The sequence below is a fragment of the Periophthalmus magnuspinnatus genome, chromosome 18 (genome assembly GCF_009829125.3).
Source record: "Periophthalmus magnuspinnatus isolate fPerMag1 chromosome 18, fPerMag1.2.pri, whole genome shotgun sequence".
Taxonomy (NCBI): domain Eukaryota; kingdom Metazoa; phylum Chordata; class Actinopteri; order Gobiiformes; family Gobiidae; genus Periophthalmus; species Periophthalmus magnuspinnatus.
Genome location: NC_047143.1, coordinates 26,080,640 through 26,101,414, shown reverse-complemented (window position 1 = coordinate 26,101,414; position 20,775 = coordinate 26,080,640). Strand labels below are relative to the sequence as shown.

General features: G+C 40.7%; 1 protein-coding gene across 1 annotated transcript in view; it reads left to right on the top strand.

Moving 5' to 3' along the window:
* Positions 1–3,352: 3,352 nt before the first annotated feature.
* The window catches only part of LOC117385935 (pyruvate carboxylase, mitochondrial-like), a 683,990-nt gene continuing 666,567 nt past the window's right edge, over positions 3,353–20,775 (top strand). The window contains exons 1-4 of the mRNA XM_033983216.2: positions 3,353–3,478; positions 6,143–6,279; positions 17,772–17,865; positions 20,283–20,373. Coding sequence (XP_033839107.1) covers positions 6,144–6,279; positions 17,772–17,865; positions 20,283–20,373 — 321 coding nt within the window. The 5' untranslated portion in view covers positions 3,353–3,478; position 6,143. The remainder of the gene's footprint in view (positions 3,479–6,142; positions 6,280–17,771; positions 17,866–20,282; positions 20,374–20,775) is intronic.

Sequence of the window (20,775 nt, the reverse complement as noted above, 5' to 3'; positions counted from 1 at the left end):
ATGTAAATTTGGTGTAGATGAGGTCTTGTTTCCACGGAGATATTGTAGCTTGGGCTGACATGTTCCACAGTGTAGCATTAGACTTGTATTAGGTCCTTTTACTGTACCTTGAAAATGATGCATTCTGTTGTGGATGGGCTCGCCTCTCCACAGACGTTAACTCCAGCCTGGTGTTAGCGTTACTTCCTCTGATAGTTTGGTTGCCTAGCGCTCCATGAAACATTCCAGCAGCTGAGACAGACAGAAAAGTGACATAGTGAAGCTTTAAATACGCCTCATTGTTCTACTATGTTCGCTCGTTGTTGTTTTTTTAGCTGCAGTAAAGACTTAAATCAACTCAAATAATATTGTACGCAGATGTTTAACGGGGCCATATTACTCCGTTCCACCTTGTGATGTCATCGTGTGGCGATACAGGAAGTGCTCCACTGTGTTTTTAAACTCCACACACCTTCATTTCTAGAATCATTTGGATCATTTCAGCTCCTGGAGTTGTCACTTATCTCGACTGAACTAAAGATAAAAGGAGGAGTTAACTTGAAAAAACTACCACTTGATGACATCACAAGGTGGAACGTCGCGTTTTGAGCTTTGGGGATGTGACAGATTAATAATAAATGAAACAAAACACAACTCCAGATCTGTTTTTGAGGAGTAAACAGCTTTAAAAACATGGATTAAAGCTACAAGAGTCAGTTTTTTGTAATATAGGAACTTTAAAATCCTAAATCCATACATTTTAATGACATGGGAGCTCGTTATTGTTGCCATGGTTTCCGGTGCCTCCCCTGATAATTGCGAGACCTTTGACTTCCTGTGCGCTGTGGGTGTACTGTTCAGGAATGGGACACCCTACACCTGCTCTAGTGTGAAGCTTTTGTCCTCACGTGGGATTATCTTTCAGACCTCGGCCGTGTAAATCAGATCACGTTCACGTTTTTTAGCAAAAGATTTTTCGAATTGGGACGAAACACGACTGAATCGAAATAAAAAAAAAATCAGAAATCAGTTGATGAACTCGACTCAAAGCCACAGTGTGTGACTTTCTTAAGGTGGCACGTCACATCACCGTGGAGACAGACATGTTTTATAGCGCTGTGTAAAAGATTATAACCAACATCTCCATGGAAACGAGCACCTCCAGGCTGAATATGGGTCAGGTTTGTGGAGATGCAAGCCCCGCTCACAGTAGGGACGTGTGTTTTTTGAAGTTTTTCAGTGATATAAACACAACCAAAATGTATAAACACGCTTTTATTTTGGTCTATATTGGCTAAAAAGTTGTGTACTGTGGCTTTAATATGATTATGACATTAAAGGGCTCATATTACGCTGTTTTCTGATTTGTTCTAATGCTGTTTCCTCATCAAAAACAGACCTGGAGTTGTTTGAGTAACACTTTATTATTAGTCTGTAAAATCTCCAGATCTCAAAACGCTCTGTTCCACCTTGTGATGTCATCAAGTGGTAGTTTTTTTCAACTTAACAGCTCATTTTACCTTTTAGTTCAGTCGAGATAAGCGGCGACTCCAGGCCTGAAATGATCCAAATGATTCTATAAATGAAGGTGTGTGGAGTTTAAAAACACAGCGGAGCACTTCCTGTATCACCACACGATGACATCACGAGGTGGAACAGAGCGTTTGCAGTTTAAGAGAAGTGTTAAACGTGAATGAAACAAAAAAAAAAACACAACTCCAGGTCCGTTTGTGACGAGGAAACGGCGTTAAAACAGATGAGTCATGAGTCTTTAAATGAACCGAACGACCTTTTGGCATCTGGGGTCAAATATGTGTCAGTCGTACTACGGCTCGTACTCCCGGGGCATGCTGGGATATATTTAATAGCGCTGTTCTCTCTAAAGATTACATTACAGGAGGCTGGGAGCTACAGGCCGGTCTCAGGTGTCCAGACGCTCACATGTGACCGCTGTTAAACGACGCCACGGAGACGAGTCGCAGGAAACGTCGCATTAGCCGCACGAGCCGGGGACACTTTAAATACACGAGCAGACGGACGTACACAACGCGATTTACATTTATATACAGATTAATTCACTTTGTGCTGGTGTTTGGATATTTATTATGCCTCAGAATTAGCGTTAGCGTTAGCGTTAGCATCGAGACACGGACATGTCCATTTCTCTGGTGAAGTTTTCATTTTACTCGTGTTATTTGTTTAAAGTGTGACCCTGACCTCTGACCCCTGACCTCTAACACACCTGCAGCTCCCTGTCGACTTCAGAATCTTTGAATATTTAATCATTTTATTGCGATTCTGCGAAAACCTCAGAGATAAAACTGAACAGGAAGTAGTGACGCTAACAGTGACGTTGCACAGAGCTAATAGTTTTTTTGTATTTTTACTTATATTGTCTGAAATAATGAAAAATGTTGTGTGTAGGTTTGTATTTCGATGTTGTTGCTGCAGTGTTGTTTGTTTTATATAATTTCTGTACAGTTTTAGGCTTTAGAAAGACGTTTAGGATTAGATAAGTACATATATTTAAAGAAAAATACAGTAAGTACTATAATAAGAGCTAAAGCTGCTTTATTTGTTTATAATAATTTCTGATGAATAAACAAATTTGATGATAAAGCCGGAGTTAGAGTTCAGATTCTTCTTCTTTTTTTTGTTTATTTATGAAAAAATGAAAAAGTGCAGTACAAAACATAACCGGACTTGACAAGAGATAGAAACAAGCAAAGGAGATGAAGAAACAGACAAGAAAATAAATGATAAACCTGGTACAAAGCAGAGGACAAAAAAAACAAAACAATGGGCTAGAGGCTTTTAATGAGCTAATATTTTATTTTTGAGCAGGTAAAATGAATGAATGAGTGAGCATAGTTATTTTTTCCTTTTCGTTTCTTTCCTTTTTCCTCTTTTCCTTTCTCCCTTTCCTTTCCATCCTCTTTTTTTCCTCCCCTCCTCCTTTTCTTTTTTCCCCTTCCCGTTTCTTCCCTTTTTCCTCTTTTCCTTTCTCCCTTTCCTTTCCATCCTCTTTTTTTCTCCCCTCCTCCTTCTCTTTTTTTCTCCCCTCCTCCTTTTCTCTTTTTTCCCCTTCCCGTTTCTTCCCTTTTTCCTCTTTTCCTTTCTCCCTTTCCTTTCCATCCTCTTTTTTTTCTCCCCTCCTCCTTTTCTCTTTTTTCCTCCCCTCCTCCTTTTCTCTTTTTTCCCCTTCCCGTTTCTTCCCTTTTTCCTTTCTCCCTTTCCTTTCCATCCTCTTTTTTCCTCCCCTCCTCCTTTTCTCTTTTTCCCTCCCCGTTTTCTCTTTCCCCCCCTCTTTCATCACATTTATCACACACTTGTGATCTAAAAGCCCCTCTCTGTGCGTGTACTGCCCGTGTTTGTCCACAGTGTGGCAGCAGAGCTCTGTCATAATCCACAGCACTGGAGCACAGCGTCAGAAGAAGAGAAGCACAGTGTGTTTGAGGCTCTGCTCACGTCTCCACCTGCTCTGTGTCACATCCGCTGGGTAAATATTCAAACGCTCGTGATGGTGGAGGAGCAGACCGGGCGTCGTGTGGAGGCGTGGTCTCGTTAGGCGCCGCGTCTCGTGCGTTTGACAGAGGATTTGATTTCGGGACTAGCTCCAAAATCCAGTCAAATGCAATGCAAGCTTTACAAACCAAACATGTGAAAAGCTAGTGTTAAATGTAATTCAGAATTGTGTTATTTAAGAATATGATGGTGAACTTTGACAAAAAAAAAAACAGTTCCTGATTTGCTCCACCTGCTGCTAATTAACCTCGTTATCGCTCGAATCTGATTGGCTGAGAGCGGAGTGTGGATGTAGACAGACTAATAATAATAAAGTGACTCAAACGTGTGTGAAGTGAAGCAAAACTCAACTCCAGGTCTGATTTTGAGGAGGTAAAAGCATTAGAACATAACTAAAAGAGTCAATTTTGTGTAATATAGGAGCTTTAACAGGACAAATGCAGTACTTTTTAGTCGTTTTGTTACTTAAAAGTACAGATACAGAAGTAAAAAGTGTGACGTGAAAAGATCTGCTGAAGTAAAAGTGTTTAAAAATGTACTTAAAGAGTAAAAAGTCAGAGTTTCGTGCAGGTTTTGAGTCTTTTAAAGCTTCAAATGTGGTGATTTTGACAAAGATTTGAGCTGAGTTTTGTTTTTATTTGTGTATTTTTGTTTAAATTGTGAACGTGAAAAGCAAAACTCAAGCAGGCGAAGCAAAGTTGTTTGTATAGAACAATTTGTACGCAAAGTATTTCAAAGTGTTTTACGGAATTAGAAAGACATTAAAGTCACAAAAGAACAAATCGAAACATAAATAATCGTCGTAAAATGAACATTAAAAGAGAAAAATGCAGAATAAAAGTAAAAGTATCACACGAAAAAATCTGCTTAAGTAAAAGTATTAAAGTATGTTTAGAAATGTACTTAAAGAGTAAAAAGTAAAAGTATTTCACAGGTTTTGAGTCTTAAAGCTTCAAATGTCGTGGATTTTGTTCAACAGAAACAGTTGAATCGATTGTTTTAATTTGTTTATTATATTTTTTTGCTCAGATTATGAACTTATTAAAGATAAACTCTGATTGTTTAAGACCTTTTCTGTCCTGTTCAGAAATATAGTGGAGTAGAAAGTACAGATACTGAAGTAAAAGTAAAAAGTACACGCTTTAAAATGTACAGATACCTAAAATGTACTTTTACTGAACTTCATAATCACATGTCTGATTTAACCTGTAACTTTCATATCTGCGCCGATGTTTTATAATATCAGCTGCGTACTTTCTCCTAAAACTTAAACTTTAACTGTTTATCTCCATGGAAACGAGCAGGAAGCATCACCAGACCACGTTAGGTTAAGTTACAGTTCAGATCTGTGCAGAGGCCACACGCTCTCTGGTTAAAAATACATTGAAAAGTGTGTAATCTTACAGTTAATTTCCTGGTTTTTCCCCCTCAGCAGCCAATCAGAACGCAGCTTTTTTTTTCGATTCGAGACACGATTCATGAAGATTAAACGCGTCTTTCGTGTTAATTGCGACGTACGCGGCGAGCCACACCGCGCTTTGTCATTAACTTCAATTATGGTCGTCATTAGCGAAAGGAGAGAAAGTGGAGATGGGTGACATTTTTATTTCAAAGTCGTTCAACCGTCGCGCTTTGCTTCTGTGTTTAAATTATGAGCGTTTCATTCGGGACATTTGGGTTTTTTTTTTTTGGTTTTTTTTTGTCAAATAATGTCCCGTTTATTTGACAAAGGCAGTTAAAAAATAGATTTGTTTTCAATAGTTTTGGAGCGAGCTTTTATTCATTCAAATTAATAGCACTTTGTCGCTGCTGCCTTTTGTCTGCGTTCTCTTTGAATAACTTTACAATGCATTCTGGGAAAAAATTATACAGATTATCTAAAGATGACAATGAATAGCCACAGGGTGAAGCGTCACCAACTGCATTCTGGGAGTTCCCTTTAATATATTACACCACGTTTCTACTTAAAGAGCCCATGTTACACCCTTTTCTGAGCTGTTATAATGTCGTTTCCTGGTGTTTTTTTTGGCTGAGTTCTTCTCTCAAACTGAAAACGCTCCATTCCACCTCGTGATGTCATCGTGTGGCAATACAGGAAGTGCTCCGCTGTGTCTTTAAACTCCACACACCTTCATTTCTAGACTCATTTGCATCATTTCCGCTCCTGGGATGGCTGATCTCGACTGAATAAAAAGGTCAAAACTGCTGATTTAAACTGCCACTCGATGACATCACGAGGTGGAACGGAGCATTTGGAGGTTTGGCGATGTAGAAAGACTAATAATAAAGTGTTACTCGATGTGTGAATGAAACAAAACGTGACTTTAGATGTGTTTTTGATGCGCTAACTTCATTATAACCTGGTTTAAACCTCATAAACGTCCATTTTGTGTGATATAAAACACAAATATTCTGTAAAAATGGGTTTGTTTTGATATTAAAGTGGCGTCTCCTGTTTTGCGTCACTGCTCCTTCTATTCCTGTGTCACTGGGCAACGCACTTCGCTTTCCTCCAGCGTCCAGGTGCACGATGTATGGAAGTCTGAGTGAATATTTGCAGCGTGCGTGTGTAAATCTGACGTTTTGCGCTTGTACCGTGTTCATCACTCATGTTTTTTTTCTCTCTCTCGTCTTGCAGAATGTTGGGATACGCGGTGATCCGAGGCGGGCTGGGACTCCTGGCGGTGCGGAGGGTGTGCGTGGTGTCCCGCTCGGGGCACTCCGTCGCGCGCGTGGAGCACCGCCCCATCAAAAAGGTCATGGTGGCGAACAGAGGTGAGAGCGACGCACATCGGAATAAAAATGTACACCGTGGTTTTTGTTTGGGTGAAAGTTTTACCGTTTATCAGATGGGAGAAAATGAAAAGATTAAGTAGTGATGGCGAGAAAAAGGTCATAGGTCAAGCCACGTCACACTCACTTAGTCCACTTTTTTATACAGTCTGTGGTGGATATTTTTAGCATTTAAATATAAAATACTTATTAGTTATTTACCTTTTGTTTCTTTGCTACATAACTCCATATATCTGACGTAAAAAATAAAAAATAAAATGTAGAAAATAGTAAAAATAAAGATTAAAAAACATTAAATGAGAGGATGTGTCCAAACTTTGGCCTGTGTCACTGAGATCCACACGACCAAAGATCATTAGTTGTGTTTTTGGAGTGACCGTGGCAGAGTGAGGCCTCCTCTCTCTGCGTCTCATACGTCTCTGTCAGACGTGAGGCCGACGGTAAAAACACGACGCTCTGTCAAAAAAGACGCACAGGTCGGCAACAAATGGGGCTTTTTCCTCTGCCTTTACTAAATATGTAAGAGATGCCTGGAGTACGACGTGTCAGCCGACGTGCAGGACTGATATTTACAAGAAATACTCCATTTTCTTAAATAAAAGTACAGATGTAAGAGCAAAGAAATACTCAAGTAAAAGTTTATTAAGTGTTTAAAAATGTACTTGAAGAGTAACAAGTAAAAATAAAACTTCAATTGTAGTGATTTTGATGGATTTGTGCTGAATTTATATTTTCATAGCGTTTTTTTTTTTTTAATTTGTATTTTTTTTGCTAGTACAAAGTACAAGTACATTGACAAGAAGTACTAAGTTTTGTGAAGTAAAAGTACAGATACCAGAGCAAAAAAAAAAAAAAGTAAAAGTATTAAGTTAAAGTACCTGTTTAAAAATGTACTTGGAGTAAAAATAGGTTTTGAGTCTTTTAAAGCTTCAAATGTGGTGATTTTGATAAAAGTTTGAGCTGAATTTTGTTCAACTGGAACAAATGAATCGATTGTTTTTCCAGCTGTTTTTATTTGTATATTTTTGTTTTGCTCAAATTATGAACGTGTTAAAATAAACCTCAGCCTTTTCAGCAGGTCTGAGTATTAAAAAAATACTTTCTTTTCAGTTCTGTTCAAAACTGAGTAGAAAGTACAGATACTGATCAAATGTACTGAAGTAAAAGTAAAAAATACCCACCGACTACTTGAATTTACATTTTAGGTACAGTAGTTTAAATTTTTTTTATATATATATATTTTTTTTTTTCCTTTTTAATTTAATGTTTTTAATATTTATTTTTATTTTATTTTTTATATTTATATTTATTTTATTTTATTATTAATTTTTTTCACTGTTTATTTGAACAGAGACAGACACAACAAACACAGTAACAGTGGAATAATCTGACAGCCTAAACTACTTCACAACACAGACAGACCTTGAAGTACTTTACTACTTGTGTACTTTTACTAGTACTCAGAGCCTGATATTTGCTCAAACGTTGGTTGACGTCGTGATCGATCCTCGGACACTTTCCCTGAGCCTTTTATTGTGACATCCAAACATATTTAAGACGAAAAAACTCAAATAAAAAGCATCCAGTGAACAAAAGGTGTAAGTATCAAACGGAGCTACAGATTCACAACATTCTAAACATATTTCCTGTTGTAAATTCTCTCCACATCGTTATTTCTCACATCTTCTGAGTCCACATTATCTGGCGGCGGATAGTGTATCTCTAATAACACGCGGTCTAATTGAATTTGCTAATGCTATTTGATGTATAATGTAAAAACACACTGACATTTAAAATCTTCCCGAGGCAAGAGCGGACGCCGTTTTTAATTTTTAATGATTCCAGTTCCTCCACGTACATATCCAAATATTTAAACTGCGTGCGTACAGCGGGCGGAGGCGGCTCTGTTGACTTTTTGCCAACTGCTTCCGCGGCGTTTTATCCCGAGTTAAACCGGCGTTTTCTGACACGGTTAACCTTTAATTTACCAGTTCAAACGCCGCGTGTGTGAACAGAGGTCGAGCTGTGGAGTCGTACTGTTTGTAGATGCAATAATGTACATTTTTGGAGTTATTTTTTATGTTTTATAGTGTGATTATTGCTGTGATGTGATAAAAACTGAATGAAATGACGTTCTGACTCAGATTGTGGCTCGTTCTCTGCACAAAACCTGTAGCGAAGTGCGTTTATCTAATCCGCAGTGGCTTTTGCTCTTCTGTAGTGTAGATTTTGACTTAAATACGTTTAAAATGATGAGATTTTTCAACATTTGTATTCATTTTTCTTAGCCTTTTGTTTAGATCTGGGTGATACGGAGAAAGAAACAACGAATCACTATTTTTTATTTTATTTTTTCATATTGATTTTTATTTTTTATTTGATTTTCTTCCATTTTCTTGAAAACATAAACAGGCATAAAGAGCACAGTGTCGGGATCATTATAGTTTTTATTTTGTGTTGATGGGACCAATAATTCAGTTGAAAAACATAAAAATTTTGGTGTGAGTTTGTACATTTTTGCCGTTTTATGAAGCTTAAAAGTGAAACGCACGACGTCTGAGTTAAATGACGACTTAAGTTTCACTCCTAAATAGTTAGAAAATAATAGTTTAATTTCTGTAACTTGGCTTAAAATGACAAGAAGTTTAAGAGGAGAGAAGGGAAGGGGAAGAGGGAGGGACACTCTTGATTTTTAGTCAAATTGTGGAGGTTTAAGTCAAAACTTTGGAAAAACAAAGACACAGGAGACGTTCAGATGAGACTCCGAGCTTTAAACGAGAGAGCGGTCAGTCCTGGTCAGCACCACAGGACCGGTCAATGTCGATGAGGAAAGTGCATTTTAGTGAAAGTTTAGATGGTGCAGCTCTACTTTTGACTTTTGTTGTGCGGTTTGTGTTTTTCGTCATGTTAAGAACTGACTTGTGTTTAATTTTCTTTATCAGCTTTAACTGGGTTCCCACACATCCTGGAAAACCTGGAATTATTCACCTGTTTTCTAACCATGGAAAATTAGAAAAAGAACCAAATTTCCTTAAAAATGTCTCCCACCCTTTGCTTTTAGACAATAAAAAAGAGCAGTTGTGATTCTAAAAAACTCTAAAACCCACAAACACGCTGGAAATTACACTTTATTTATGCAAATATTCTTGGGGGAGGACCTCCAAACCCCCTGTTCTTTCTCTTTTTTTCTCATTTACCTGCTCTGGACGTGGTCTGGGCGTCACTAATTATTTATTTCAGGACCATTATAAGAACAACGCATGGTCAACACTAAAAAAAGTTGATTTTATGGATGTTTTTCGTCTTTTATGGATGTTTTCGTCTAATTTTTTCAGGTCTAACATAAGAACATTTTTGGTGATTTATGACTAAAACTCCAGTGCAGAGTAAATATACAGACTACATGAGGTGTGTTCTGTCGTGTGTGAGACGTATGAACAGTTGGAGCGCATCTTTTATTAGAAAAAAGCAGGTAATGTGTTTTATAGACGCCGCGATTATGTCATTTAAAAAGTCGTGGAGAATGTTTTCAGACCAGATGTGACGACCCCGTTTAATTCCTCTTGATTTAGCGTCGACACCTGCGCAAATCAGTTTCAATACTTGTTTTTAATATCGATTAGAATCAGATTTTTGAGACAAGCCTATAATAAATGGCTTTAAAACGTACAGATCTTGCCTTACTGTGGGTTTTTTTGGCTTTTAAATCTGCTGTTGTGCGTCTTTAGGATTGTATTGCGTCGTCTTTGTTGGAAAAACACTGTTTTTTTGCACGTTTTCTACTGGCGTCTGTGGAAATGAACCGTACGAATAAATACAGACGACGCAGGGCTAATGTGAGTTTGTAGCTAACGCAATTTGAGGCGAGAAATGCAGCGAAACGTCCGAGTAAAACGGGCTCGGAATGACACGAGGATCAGAATCAAGGAAATACAACTTAAAGTACAAACCGTTCATTTGGCCACAGGACTCTATTTATGTTGCAATACTAAAAATTCACTCCATTTCGATACTAAGGAATAAACTCGATACCGATACCCAATATTCTGTGTTTAGAGCAGGGCCCCCCAACCTTTTTTGCAGCACAGACCAGAACAATGTAGGTTTTATTTTCACGAATTGACCTTCTACACGTGGCAAATAAATGACAAAAATAAGTAAAGTGCATCAAAAAATAGTCCTTCTTGTTCACGTTTGTTTCTTTCAAAAATCTCTAAAGGTTTATCTTTTAATCCCGGCGCTTAGTCTCCATGTGCTGAAGCAGATTTGAACGTTTCATCGCCTCGTTCGCCTTCGTTTGAGACTCACCTGTAGCGACAAACTCATATTTTACGTAGGACTCCTGGTGTCGTCTGTTAAATTTATCTTTCTTTTTCTTGGAGGTCGTAGTCTCCTCTTCTGGCTCCTCTTTTGGCCTTTTCCTCTTTGCAAAAACGCTCGCCAAAGACTTTTGTTTTGTCTCATTTTCACTCGCTCGTGGCTCTACTTTTGTGCGTCGTGTCTGATGCGTTTTACGTGATTCGTCGTCGTGGAGACAAGAGCAGATCCAGCACAGATATAATAAACTCGCCGTTATATCAAATGGATTTCTGTGGCTATTTCCTGTCAGGATTTTCTTAATTTATCTATGGTCAAGTTTATTACCGTGTCATGAGGGACGGGCGAAAGTTACGTCGGAGAAGATGCGGTCGCTGATGAAGTATTTACTGTTTTTGTGATTAGACAGCGCTGCTTTTTAGACGATAGAATGTGATTTTCAACGTTAAATGGTGGAACTTTCTTTTCGTTTCACGTGTGGCTTCTGTGTAATCCCTCAGTCGTCCTCAGGTAGGTTTAAGTTTAGAAGAAGGAAGGAAGGGAAAGGAATGGAGAGAAGAGGATAAATGAGAGGCAAGTGGAGATGAGAGGGAGCGGAAAAGGTTCATTTCTGTCCCGTAAATGTGACTTTTTAGTATCGACACCTGCGCAAACGAGTGTCTAGTTTCGATACCAGTTTTATTATCGATTAGCGTTTGATTTTGTTGCCAGATTTTCATGTCAAAAGTCTCCAAACTCGTCCTCGCACAGCCCGGTGGAGCCTCCCGTTTACAGAGCGGCCATCTTTAATCCATCACTTGTATTCAAAGGGACCGGCGCTGCCCTCACGTTCTCCACGAGTCCATGAGATTCTCCCCGTCGCTCTCTCTCCTCTTTCATGCGTTCTCTCTCGCTCGCTCTTTCTCTCCGTCTGTCTCTTTCTCCCGCACCTTCTTCTTCTTCTTCTTCACCACATTAAGGCAAATCCATCAGGCCGGAGCGCACTGGACCGTGCTCCTTTCTGCCCGTGTGAGATGGCGAGGCCGCGGCGCCGACCATCATATCATATCACGCCGGCTTCCGCTTGACCAAGCACATCTCCTGCCCTCCTCCACTAATCTCCTGCTCCCTGCCTCCGCCTCCTGCCTCCTCCTCTGCCTTCTGCCTCCTCCTTTTACCTCCTTCTATTTCCCCCTGCATCCACCCTCTGTCTTTTCCTGCCTCTCCTTTTTACCTCCTCCTGTCTCCTTCTGTCTCCTTCTTCCTCTGCGTTCTGCCTACTCCTCCTCCTCCTCCTCCTCCGCCTTCTGTCTTTTCCTGCCTCCCCTTTTTACCTCCACTTGTCTCCTCCTTCTTCCTCTGCCTCCTCCTCTGCCTCCACCTTCTGTCTTTTCCTGCCTCTCCTTTTTGCCTCCTCCTTCTTCCTCTGTGTTCTGCCTCCTCCTCCTCCTCCTGCCTCCTCTTCCCTCCCGTTGTCTCCTCTTCCTCCTCTTTCCATTGTCTCTTAACTCCTCTTCACTTGTCGGCTCTGATCTGTGTCACTCATGTTTATTCTGTTCATTTTGTACTTATTTATTTCTTGTGAAGTGATTTTAAAAAGGTCTAGTCCTGGTTTAACTTAAACACATTTAAACTTAAACACATTTAAACTTAAACACATTTAAACTTAAACACATTTAAACTTAAACACATTTAAACACATTTGACTTAAACACATTTAAACTTAAACACATTTAAACTTAAACACATTTAAACTTAAACACATTTAAACACATTTGACTTAAACACATTTAAACTTAAACACATTTAAACTTAAACACATTTCTGTTTTCCTCACAGCTCAGTGAATCTGTTGTTTTAAATGTTTTTATTGCGTTCTCTCTCTCTCTGTGTTTGTTCAGTGTGATGCAGATGTTCACGTCTCATGTAATAAATATTGTGTTTCTTTTGCAGAGTGAGGTGTTCAGTCTCGTCTGATGTTGATAAAGTCAGAATATTAAGTTTGTGTTTGACAGAGCTGATAAACTTAAGGTTTTGTTTTTTTCAACGTAAGAAATTTACAGCATGATTTAAAAGAAAACTCTGACCCAATCACACTGAAGAAATACAAATATACACTAAAACTACAATAAAACTACACAAATGACACTAAGTGTAGTGTGTGTAGTTTGTGTGTAGTTTGTGTGTAGTTTGTGTGTAGTGTGTGTGTAGTGTGTGTGTAGTCTGTGTGTAGTTTGTGTGTAGTTTGTGTGTAGTTTGTGTGTAGTCTGTGTGTAGTTTGTGTGTAGTCTGTGTGTAGTTTGTGTGTAGTCTGTGTGTAGTTTGTGTGTAGTCTGTGTGTAGTTTGTGTGTAGTTTGTGTGTAGTTTGTGTGTAGTTTGTGTGTAGTTTGTGTGTAGTTTGTGTAGTTTGTGTACCTGCAGTCAGGTCCTGTGGTTTATTCTAATCAGATTAAAGTTGTTTTGGTGTCACATTTTAAAACATTGCTCCAGTTTCCTCTTTACTAAACTTTATTATTAAAAATTTAAACTTGTCATTTCTTCAGCTGCACATTTTCCACAGCTCTAAAACTCATAGAAACATTTCAATCCAAACATATTTAAATATTGGAGCTGTCGCCTTGAACAGGAAGAAACACGTGGATGTTCTCCTCATGACGTTTGAACCTCATCAGATCTTTAGAATGTTGAAAAATGAGACTTTGAGACTTGGACACGTTTCATGTTGGAGCTCGTGGAGCAGCGTCTGTGAAAACAGGTAAGAAACACTTTTGTATTTGGAGTTTTATGTGTGTTTGTTTGTCATGGCCTCGTTTAGACTGGGCTTCATATAAACCTTAAACTCTAAATATACTTCATTTTTATATTAAACAAATGCACAGAGAAAGTCTTTAGTTTTATAAGAGTTAAATCAATGAGACTGATGTGAATGTGGAGCAGATCCTGGAGGGAAAGAAAATACACATTAGAATCAAGCCAAAACTTTTATTTATAAATAAATTATTTAAGTTATTTTGTATGAACAATTATTATTTTCTATATATTTATTTTGAATAAAATGATGAACTCAAAATGGTGGTAAATTTGTGGTTATATTAGAAAACTCAACATAAAACTGCAGTTTGAGGGTTTTCTGTCCAGTGCAAAGTTAAAGACGAGGCAAAAACACCATATTAAAAGGTTTTAATTGCTGAATTGTAAGTCAAAGTGTTGACATAGAATCACGCGAGAAAATTCGAATGTGACCGATTCCGAATGGCCGATATCACGGTTGCTCGGGAGACCGTGATGTCATAAAGTGTAGAAGTTTATTTGGGGACCATTCCCGCCACTTTTGGTCATTTGAGCAGAAGCACTCGTTGTGGACGCAGCACAGAACCTTTTCTCCAGAGAGTATCTCATAAACCCTCGACATTATGGCACCGCACACAGACAAAGTGAGGACCTGACTCTACAGTCTGGAGTCAGCTGTAGATGTGTTTTTACTCATGATTAACACTTGTGTAGTTTTTGTTCTGACTTTGTGTTCATGATGTTTGTTTCAGAAGACAGAGACCTCTGGTCCTGCCACCAGCAGCGCTCCTGTCAAAACTATTGACAAAAAGAAGCAGCAGCAGCAGCAGCGTTCTTCTAAAAAGAAGCCTGCTCCCTCTGATGAGACCTGCACCAAGGCCTTCATCGTCTCAGAGAAGACCAAACCTAAGCCTGTTTGTGCTCCCCTCATGAAAAAGAGCTTAAAGACCTTTAAGCTTCTCCAGTATATGAAGCCCATGGTCCCCGTGGCTCCTCGGCCTAAACCGGCCTGTCCTGTGCCCAAACCTCCAGTGGACTTCAGCGAGAAGCGTTTGGCTGAGGTCTGCAACAAGATCAGGTCCAAGGAACGGTCTGCTCCTAGGTCTGCAATCCTGTATTACGACGACTCGGACCCCCTCAAGGTACAAGGCTGTTTCTGTTCTTCTCTTCATGGTTTGTAAAGTTGAGTCTATAAATGTCTAACACTGTGTTTTTCATAGATAAAGACCACTGCAGCGGCCATCTTCAAAAAACCACATCAGAGCATGTCCCCCGGCTCTTCAAATGTGGACGACCGCGTCGTGGACAAACCTGTGTCCACAAACTTCAGGAGCAAGACCTCAGGAGCGTCTCGGTCTGCTCCACAGGAGCACAGCGCTCGCAGCTCTAAGGTAAGAAGAACTTCACATCATTTTTGAATTTCAGTTAAACTTACACATTTGAACAAAATAATAACCAGTGTTATTTCACTTTCTCAGACCAGTGCAGGAGTTTCTTCAGCCCGGGCTCAAAAGCGCTCCCGTCCCACTGAGGACAGTCCCACTGAGGACAGTCCCACTGAGGACAGTCCCACCTCCAAACGACCGTGCACAGCCCCTTCTGCTGTGAGGAAGGTGGCCTGTAAACGTAGGATTTCGTCTGATGAAGAGGAGGGAGCGAGTCCGGCAAAGCGCCAAACTGTAAGACCCTGTCCAGAGTCTTAAACACGTGGACAGTTCATCCACAGCCCGACTGTGAGGGAGGGGCTTATGAACAGACAGGGGATGAAGAGGGGCCCCGTCCCTGCGGTGGGGATGAAGAGAGGCCCCGTCCGTGCGGCGGGGATGAAGAGGGGCCCCGTCCGTGCGCCGGGGAAGAAGAGGGGCCCCGTCCGTGCGCCGGGGAAGAAGAGGGGCCCCGTCCGTGCGCCGGGGATGAAGAGGGGCCCCGTCCCTGCGGCGGGTAAGAAGAGGGGCCCCGTCCGTGCCCCGGGGATGAAGAGGGGCCCCGTCCGTGCGCCGGGGATGAAGAGGGGCCCCGTCCGTGCGCCGGGGATGAAGAGGGGCCCCGTCCGTGCGCCGGGGATGAAGAGGGGCCCCGTCCACATGGAGGCTCTTGTGCTCAGATGTTTCTGTGGATGTGACCGGACGCCCTGACCCTCTGAGCCTCACTTTTATTCGTCTGCTTCAGAACTGAACTGTCCATTTTATTCCTTTTCTCCGGGTCACGGGGGCAGCAGTCTGAGCAGGGACTCCCAGACTTCCCTCTCCCCAGACTCGTCCTCCAGCTCCTCCGGTGGGACCCCAAGGCGTTCCTCGGCCAGAGAGACATAGTCCCTCCGGCGTGTCCTGGATCTGCCCCGGCGACAGTTTCAGAACCGAACTGTGTGTTTGTGTCTGTGGGGAAGCTGGTCTGAAGTGATCAAATAGGAGGCAGACTCAAAAGAAAGTCCCATGAGACACATTTTATTGCCCGTGTAGTGGTGCCACGTGTGCCCTGGCTGCACTGATGTCTCTCCTCTGTCTAATTAGCCCTGCTCAAATACTCTCCTGCACCGGTTTACTCCACCTTTTCTCCAGGTGCTGTGGGTGTAACATGAGCATTTCCTTCAATATAAAACCTAAATCTAAATAAAGTTTCTTTGCATTTAAACTTCACTTTGTTGCATTTCTTAAATGTTTGCACATAAAAAAACAATATTAAAGACAATATTAAAACATTAAAAGGTCAGTTATTTTGTTTTATAAGAGCACATCCATCACCACCTGACAATAGCAAAGATTTATTCCACTATGGCCCGAGCAGAACGACGGTGTAATCCCCCGTTTGTCCAGTAGTGGTTCATTGTAGAGAAGGTTTCAGCTGTGGTCACCTGGATCTGGAGATGTTTCAGCTTCATCCAGAACCCATTTTACATTTGATGGAACTGTGATTTGAGGCTGTAGAGTTTATTAACGAGGTCCAGCCCCAAAGGGAGGAGTTTTAGACTGAAACTGCCCTGCCTTTCTTCACTTAATAACATTTTTACGGGTCTTAATGTCCCTATTGTGCATTAGCTCTCACCTTCAGTGTTGTTAATTCCTCTTGGCATTTGTTTGTCTTATTCCATGTTTTGAGAATGCTTCTGTAGAAAACTTCACGTGGAAATCTCAGTCCTATTTCTGTTCTGTTTTGAGTGATGATTTCTTCACAAAAGTAGCTCCCTTTACACCGTCTTGCAAACGTTTTTTCTGTCTTAAAATGTGCACTTTACCGTCTTCAACTGAGTCGTTTTAAATCAGACGAGTTGTGTTTGTGTCGCTCTATAGTTATAATCTCTGACAGTTGTGGATCGTTGTTATAATTTGGCTGCGGAATATCCCAAGTATCCTCGATTTAAGAAAATAAAACTGGAGAACGAACTAAGTATACAGTTATGTTCTAAAAATAACCCGCAGTAAGTGAAATCTGCGAAGTATCAGCTTTATTTTTTACATTATTCTCTGTTTTTGTCTGTAAAACCCCTCACCACACACTTTATACACTTTTCTCACAGGCATCAACATTTTCTCACATTTCTCTCTCGTTTAAACTCTCTCAAAGTTCAAACCTTCGTAGGCGTCTTTGTCGGTGCAGAACGTTTCATCGACATTGTGGGTTTTGTCGGGGAGAAAACAAATCGCAAACGTACAGCACTTCAGAGTCACACTGAGATCCAACGTTTATGTAAATTTGTTTGAACACATTCTGTACTGGACAGGAGACACGGCACGGAGGAGACTGATGGACAATGGTCTACAGTCCAACAGCCAATCAGGACGCACGACACAATGGTCTACAGTCCAACAGCCAATCAGGACGCACGACACAATGGTCTACAGTCCAACAGCCAATCAGGACGCACGACACAATGCACGCTCAGACGATGTAAAAAAGCAAAAATTTGCGAAACAGTGAGGCGGCGAAAGGTGAACCGTGACGTAGTGAGGGACAAGTGTACAGTGGTGAAAAACGGGGGCACATCTGCAAAATGGCGTAGTGAAAATAAGCGATTGAGTCACTCCAAGTACAACTTCAGAGGGTCAGTGAGAAGAAACGACTAGAACAGGATGAAAAGCTCTTGATTAAAAGTCCATTTTGCAGAATAGGTCTGATTTAAGATGAAGGTGAACGTGTTGATAGAAAAGTCTCCAGACGACCACAGCTCAAACCTTCTCTACAAAATGTGATGTCGACGTCCACAGCTCTGCTCTGGTACAACTACAGACTCTTTATGAATCTGCACCTTCACCAAAACCAAACCAAACCTTAAGACCGTTTTTGACCAGACACTTCAGATGCACTTTTCTGTCTCTGTATTCGTAAAACAGTTTTCACTTCTCTCAAAACGAATCCTTGATCTGTATCTGTTTTTGTTTTGTTTTTCCAGGTGAGATTGCGATCCGAGTTTTCCGAGCCTGCACAGAGCTGGGGATTCGCACCGTGGCCGTTTACTCCGAGCAGGACACCGGACAAATGCACAGGTACCAACTCGGAAACGTCCGGAGGAGCCAGTTTTGACTATAGGATGATGAAAAAAATCCAACTTTTAAGACACGTTTTTCAAAATCCTTCCGGCTAATCGATAAAACCGTCACGTGGAGAGGTCGGGACGCTTTTGGAAGAGAGTTTTTTTTAATTTCCTGGTTAAATAAAGGTTAAATAGATAAAAAATGACATGTTTGATTGTGACGTTTGACAGTTATAAAGTAAATTAATTCAGTATTTGACTAAATCTTTGACTGTGACATTGTGACTTCCGTATGGAGCCGTTTCCGCTGCGCACACTGAAACTCAAAGAAGCCTGGAGTGAGCCGAGCAAAGCGAAGAATCACCTGCAGATATCTGACAGCTGCTGAAGGCTTCCTCTGTCGCTATCGACCGCAGCTCGAGCGGCCAGTCAGGCGTGTTCTCCCACTGATTTGGTTAAAGATTTAAGTGTAAGTGTTTAAGTACTGTTCTAATTTGGAGCAGGGGCGGCGCCAGGATGGGGGCTCGAGGGGGCCTAGCCTGTCCGAGAATGTTCAACGCACCCCCATAGCTCCCTTAAAGATCTTCACCCCACTTTTACAGCACATCCATGAGTAAAAATGTTCAAAATGAGACTGAAAGGTTAAGAAAACTCCCACACACCGTCTCACTCTTGGTTCGCTTTTATTCACACGGCGTTTCGGTCCGTCTGACCTTCCTCGAGTTTGAGATCAGCCCCTTCCGTTCAACTTAAGGTCATGAAACAGCTGGAGGCGTCTTTACACGATCACTTCTTCTAAAACCCGGACGCTCCGACCAATCACAACAGTGAAAAAACATTTACTTTTACAATTAGACCCTAATGCACCTGCAAAATTGTGCATAATTCAGTTTACATCAGTGTTTTGTGAGTTAAAACACCTGGACAATGATGAGAAAAATGTAAAGATGATGATCAAACTAAAAAGGTAACAGTTGTAAACCATAAATTTGACTTTTTTTTAGCAAAAGTCAGAGGGATGTGCGCTCTTCTTTTTAACATCATAGCATTACATTAAACAACAGTTAATTTAAACCTTTTGTGCTCAAAGTTTGTAAAGTAAAAGTCCAACAGGCTTCTTGTATTTTTTGTGGCGTGGCTCCTGTTCGATGTCACGCAAACGAAGTGAAGACACGTCACGTTTAAACAGATTAAAATGAGCAGCGACAGGAGAGTCCGGGTCTTGGCGTCTTGGGACCGAAACGTCGCGTGAAGAAAAGTGAATCAGGAGTGACACAGTGTGAGGGAGTTTCCTTAACCTTTTAGATCAAATGCTTCTCCTCCACCTGTCGCTCTCAGGTGTGCAGAGTCTACACGGAAACGAGCTCAAAATGAGACTCCAGTGAAAAACAGAACTCTGTGTTAGATTTATAGCTCACTACAGGGGATAACTACATTTAACACGTATGTAAAAATGGCAACGCAAACATGGTAGTGAGTTAAAGATCTCTAAATTAATATAAGTGAGCGTCTACGTTGAAGATCTTAGCTAAACGTTAGCGTCTCCAACCAAAAGTGTCTGGGGCCGCTCTTGTTTGGAAATCCCGAGTTTGTTCTTGGTTTAAATCCAGTTTAGCTTGATCGTTTTGTGCTGGAATCATAATTTGTGCTGGTTTTGCTTCTTTAGATCTACTTTAATGCCTTGGTTTGTACTTTTTTTTTAAACTTTTCCCCCAAATTCATCTTGGTTCAGTCAGTAATACACAGGCTAAGTTCAGGTTTAACACATTTTTATTTGATTTACTTGCGTTTGGTGTAGTCCAAGGTTTTAACTGAGCTTAAAGCTGCATTGCGTCACTTTTCTGATGCAGCGTACGCCGTCAGCTCGTCGCCGTGGAGATCTTATTCCTTTTCCCGACGCGTTCCAGCGCATTAATCCTGTCTGGCATTTTTAAATCGGCTCAAAAATATCTCTGAAAAAACATGCGGTGTTGCAGTAAACCAGGCTGCCGCTCCACAGATCTGACCTGTAATTCCTCTTGGTGGCGCTGTTTTCTTTCTGGACATGCATATATTTAACGCCATAGTGTGGAACGTCTCTCGCAAACCCCATAACGTTGAGGTTTGTGTCAAAATTGGCTCGAAAACGGCGCAGTGTTTTGAAATGTGACGTACGTAAATGCTCAAGGCTCATGGACACCCACTAGCATGCTAATCAGGGTTTTAAGTCTTCTTCCAGTGACAAATCTGACCGTTTTCACGCGTTTAGTCCATTTTACATGTAAATCGTCTCCACGTCTCTTACCTGTCCGTGTATATTCTTTAAAACGCAGCTAAAAAAAACACACAGGTCGCGTTATCCGTCCATCCGTTGAGATCTCGCTAACGCCGCGTGAAGCTAAAGACGGATGTGGAGTGTGTCAGATAATTAATAACGTCTTGTCTCCTCAGGCAGAAGGCCGATGAGGCGTATTTGATTGGAAAAGGCCTGGCTCCCGTCGCTGCCTACCTGGACATCCCCGACATCATCAAAGTGGCCAAGGTAAAAAAAAAAAAAACTAAAAGAAGTGATTTTTTTTGAAGAAGTTTGACGTGTTTTAAGGGAAAATCATTGTTTTAAATCAGCCTCACTGTGTTTGTCGCTCTATAGTTTTAATCGTTGTTATGATTTGCACATTTTAAATCTCAAAATGGCGTCTTGAAAATAAACGATTTAAAGATGAACAACTTCCAAAAACGACTTCGAGAGGATAAATGAGAAGGAAACGACTATAACGTGTTTAAAAGTCATTTTGCAGGAAAGATCTGATTTAAAAAACTAAATATTGTTCTGAAGAATCTGTAACAAACACTGGAGTAAAATATTATGAACTGAATATGTTTAAAAATACTTTGCTCTGTATTTTTCAAATGAAGAAATACACGCTTTACTTTTTCTCCATTT